The 3,981-nt window shown below is 38.6% G+C and overlaps 2 protein-coding genes across 2 annotated transcripts; both read right to left on the bottom strand.

The window, feature by feature from the left end:
• Nucleotides 1-6: 6 nt before the first annotated feature.
• On the bottom strand, nt 7-2,090 carry LOC100635751 (mitochondrial import receptor subunit TOM40 homolog). Its single transcript, XM_003391347.3, has 6 exons — nt 1,929-2,090; nt 1,582-1,748; nt 1,053-1,151; nt 855-1,000; nt 654-813; nt 7-330 (listed from the first exon to the last, which is right to left on the bottom strand). The coding sequence occupies exons 1-6, from the start codon at nt 2,065-2,067 to the stop codon at nt 85-87; spliced, it is 957 nt and encodes a 318-aa protein (XP_003391395.1). The 5' UTR covers nt 2,068-2,090; the 3' UTR covers nt 7-84.
• Nucleotides 2,091-2,188: 98 nt separating this feature from the next.
• On the bottom strand, nt 2,189-3,975 carry LOC100635626 (centrosomal protein of 120 kDa-like; the record flags this gene model as incomplete). Its single annotated transcript, XM_003391346.3, has 8 exons — nt 2,189-2,592; nt 2,702-2,937; nt 3,012-3,186; nt 3,245-3,319; nt 3,383-3,513; nt 3,560-3,644; nt 3,704-3,896; nt 3,951-3,975. Coding segments are annotated over 8 exons (1,176 nt in total), but the record flags the coding sequence as incomplete, so codon positions are not given.
• Between the last annotated feature and the right edge of the window lie 6 nt (nt 3,976-3,981).

The raw sequence follows: 3,981 nt of genomic DNA, 5'->3' as shown, positions 1-3,981 counted from the left end.
TAACAAAAAATCCAATTTTCCAACCGAAAATACAATTGGAATAAATGATACATACACACACATACATACATTCACTTATAATCTTTAGCCAATCATGAAACCAACCCCAAATTTAGCTTCATTATTTATGTGGTTGAGCTGTCCACTTAGAAGAAGGTTGGCTGGTAGTGGGTCCAATCTCTTCTCTATTAGTGCACCTATTGTCCATTTTGAGTCCACTTTGCCTTTAAATGTAGCAGAGCCGTTGCCAACGTCGTAGCGATATCCAATGGCTGATACAGTCTCACCACTCATCAGACTACCTTCGCATTCAGCTACTAGTGTTAGCTCCTATCATAAGTAATAAGTTGATTAGATATTTTTTAAATGGTCATAACTCAAAAAAATTGAAGTCGGAATCGACTCAAACTTTCTACATAGCATAAGTACATCAATATGTATCAGAAAATGTAATAAAAATTGGGGGTGATTTCGGAGCCATTTTTTGGAAAAAACCATGGGCTATAGTCTTGGGTATTTTGCAGAAAATGGCATATTTTAAAAAATGGCCATAACTTAGAAAATTGAAGTCGGAATCAGCTCAAGCTTTTTACATAGCATAAGGACATCAATACTCTGGTGTACAATTAAATGAATAAACTGATTCCTCTTACCTTAACATTTGGTATTTTCTGTACATATGAAAGGTACCACTGCATTCCTACTTTAGCTGCAGCCTCCCAAGATGATGTCTTGTATGTTCCTCCAACGGAGAGTGCACCTAATTCCATACCACCACCTTTCTGTATTAGTAACTCTGTTCCTAAACTTAACCTAAAGAGAGAGAGTAAGTGATGGTTGGTTGCTCCACTTGCCTTGAAGTTATTGATTGCAAATATTGTGCAACAGCAATGACTGATCCTGATATGACATCAGGGTTAGCTAATGTTAGTGATCCTGTGTAATCCTGTCCAAGATAATCAGCAGTCCCCTGATATCCTACCCACTTAGAGCCTTGAGTCTAAAATAGGAATTTAATCCTGCATGATGCTCAGGTGTCTGTTGCATCATACTTGTGCATTGATCCTTAGTTTCAGGTTTTTGTACTGATGCAGAAAGACACCAGTGAAATTACCAGTGGTACCAACGTCTCCAAGAAGAACTGGACGAAACTAGAATAATCATAACTCATAATAATAAACTTGTTAATTCTATTTCACTAGCTAACACATTGGTACCAAAGACTAGGCTCACAACTAAAGAAATTTGTGGTTACTTTGATCTTTAGGCCCAAAATAGCCAATAGCTAAAGCCCAACATACACTGAGCAACTTTGTTGCCAGTACCTTTGATGTGGTGAGGCAACTTGTTGCCAGAAGTTGAGAGTCTCTCTACTTTCTACAACATGTTGCCCAGTGTTGCTCAACCACATCAAAGGTCTGACCACAAGTTGCCAGCAACAAAGTTGCTCAGTGTATGTTGGGCCTTAACAGGTCTATTCGAGGCAACATTTATATGCTTACAACATTAAAGTAACTGCAATAGGTCTGCCTCATGTATGGAAATGGATACACTATTTCTTGTTCAATTGCTAAGACTCACATCATTCTCTCCAACTTTATTGTGTCCCACATAAGTGGCTCCAAACTGCCACTGAGAAGGAGCAGAGCTTGAGCCCAAAGTGACCGTATGTGACGTCTGAAAGTGCTGACTCAGACCTTTCTGTAGGACTAACTTGCAACCATCGAAACTGCTCGGAAGGATAGACTCTACCAGTAAATGACAGAAAATTACAAAAATAATATAAAATGTAGAATTCCCCATGCAAATTCTCTCCACCAACAGACAGAAGTTACAGTGCTCATTCCTCAAAATCAGGATAATTGAAATAATTTTATTTTTAATTTTAATATGTGCTGAATACTTGACTTATTTTAATACAAAAATACCTTTTGTCTTTTTCCCTATTTCTTCATATTCCCCTGGATTCTTGAGTGGAGGAGACTCTGGGCTAGAAGCCTGAGGTGATGGCGTATGGACGACTACAGGAGGGACAGGAGAAGCAATAGGAGGACTCGGGGCAGACATGATGAAAGTACACAAACACGTGGTCTTTTAAGAAGCATGTGTGGCTCATAAATAAATAATAATAATGAGCCACACCCAATAATTAAAAGTTAAAGAATTCTAAAATTAACAAAACAATTAATTATTTTTAAAATTTCTTTAGGTGGTAAAATGGGTAAAAGATAAGTAAGAACTCTAGAGCTAATTTTAATAGCAGTACATTGTGTGATGATACAGAAAATATAGACAAGGGGCTATGTGGGTGAGAGTCTCGTGTGCCTGAAAAGATATTAAGAACTAGAATTATAAGTTGATCTCTTCTCTAATAATGCTTCCTGTATCTTCTTGTCCAGTTTCTGTATGGTTGGGTCAGCATGAGTGTACACTCCAGTCTGTAGGAGGATGTTCCTTTCTTCAATCCATCTGGCAATGTTAGCGTCGATGGTTTGGAGACGTGGCGAGGTGAGTATGGGGGTGGTTTGTCGGGTAGGGGTATGGCGAGGGGTCCCTGGTACAGGTGTCTTTGATAATGCTTGTGCACGTAATCTACCAGTAAAGATAAAAGAAAAAGAGAAAAGAAATAATAAGAGTTCAGCATTAAATATTGGACTACAATGATTTTCAAAATATTTTCTAAAATGATAAAACATCTAACCTTTGTGTCTCATCTTTAATCTGTTGGAGCTGTTGTTGTAAGGACTGCTGCTCTTCAGCTCTGAGATACTTGACTCTCATAGCCTCCAGCTCCAGCTGCTGCTTCTTGAGTTGGTCCCTCATTACAGTTTGCTCCCTGTGCTTCAGTGATGCTACCTCCTTCAGTGCCTTGCTCCATTCATCTTTGTAATGCTGCTTCGACTTTGTCACTGTTTCTAGCTTGTGTTCCAATTCAGCCTAAATTGAAATACATTGAATTATAAGTAATATCACAATACCACTAGTACTACATTGTTATTTCAATCTCTTACCTTCTCTAGTTTCAATAGCCCCAGTTCTGTTTGCAGCTGTGTCTCCGACGATTGTGAATGAATCTTGTCTTTATACATTTCAAACTCAGCTTCTCTCTGAAGGAGCTTATTCTCCAGCTCACTGACCTGTCTCCTCGCTCTGTCCAACTGAATGGCAAACTCCTTTGATTTGAGTCTATTTTTATTGAATTATGTAACAAAGTAGTATTTCATTTGTTGCTTCAAATTTTTACTTTTCAATTTGAAGGTTTCCCTCTAGTTCTGACTGAAGCAGTCCTTTCTCACGTTTAGCATCATACTGAAGAGACCTACAGTGTATTATGAATTAACACACACAATAATGCAACTTCATATGGTTCTCTCTTTCTGACCTTTGTTCATCTTCAAGTCTTCTTTGTGTGGAGACCATGTCTTGCTCTCTTGCCTTCAGTTTCTGTCTCTGAGACTCTAACTCTTTAAGAGTTTTCGCCAGCTGTCCCTCTAGACTTTGATAATAATCCATCTAGCAAAGAAAATATTGATTTAAAAAGATAAAGCAGGTCCTTTACTTTTTGCTTCAAAACGTCTTCTCTCTGTTTGTCTCTCTTTTGAAATTCTTCTGCCAGTAGCTTCAGTTGAGTTTCTTCTTTTTCCCTATCACATCATAATGACATCATAATGACATCATATTGATAAACACAACATGAGCTTACTTGAGTCCTTTCATAAATTCCTCTTCTTGTTGCATTTTCCATAGCTCAAGCTCCATGGCAGTTTGATACTCCAACTGAGGCTTAGGGGCTGAAGAGGAATGAGGGACAGTCCCTCTAGTAGTGGGACCTGCCACTACCTCTCTTCCTTTAGCTCCAGTGGGACGTGACGTCAACTGATCAAACAAGAGTGTACCTGTACAATTAACATTAATCAATCAATTAGCAGGGCTCTCTATAACGCACGTACCTCCTCCAGACTGTGCTACATTGCTGGTTTT

Source organism: Amphimedon queenslandica, unplaced genomic scaffold, assembly GCF_000090795.2.
Source record: "Amphimedon queenslandica unplaced genomic scaffold, v1.1 AMPQUscaffold_9628_Cont18253, whole genome shotgun sequence".
Classification (NCBI taxonomy): Eukaryota; Metazoa; Porifera; class Demospongiae; order Haplosclerida; family Niphatidae; genus Amphimedon; species Amphimedon queenslandica.
This window is presented reverse-complemented; position numbering and strand designations above follow the sequence as displayed.

Excerpts from the sequence above, each read along its gene's own strand:
- LOC100635751 (XM_003391347.3), bottom strand. The coding sequence starts at position 2,067 with ATGTCTGCCCCGAGTCCTCCTATTGCTTCTCCTGTCCCTCCTGTAGTC. Across the intron at positions 1,152-1,581 it reads ATAAAGTTGGAGAGAATGAT|TTTCGTCCAGTTCTTCTTGG; the intron begins GTGAGTCTTAGC and ends TGATTATTCTAG. Across the intron at positions 1,001-1,052 it reads AACTAAGGATCAATGCACAA|ACTCAAGGCTCTAAGTGGGT; the intron begins GTATGATGCAAC and ends TTCCTATTTTAG.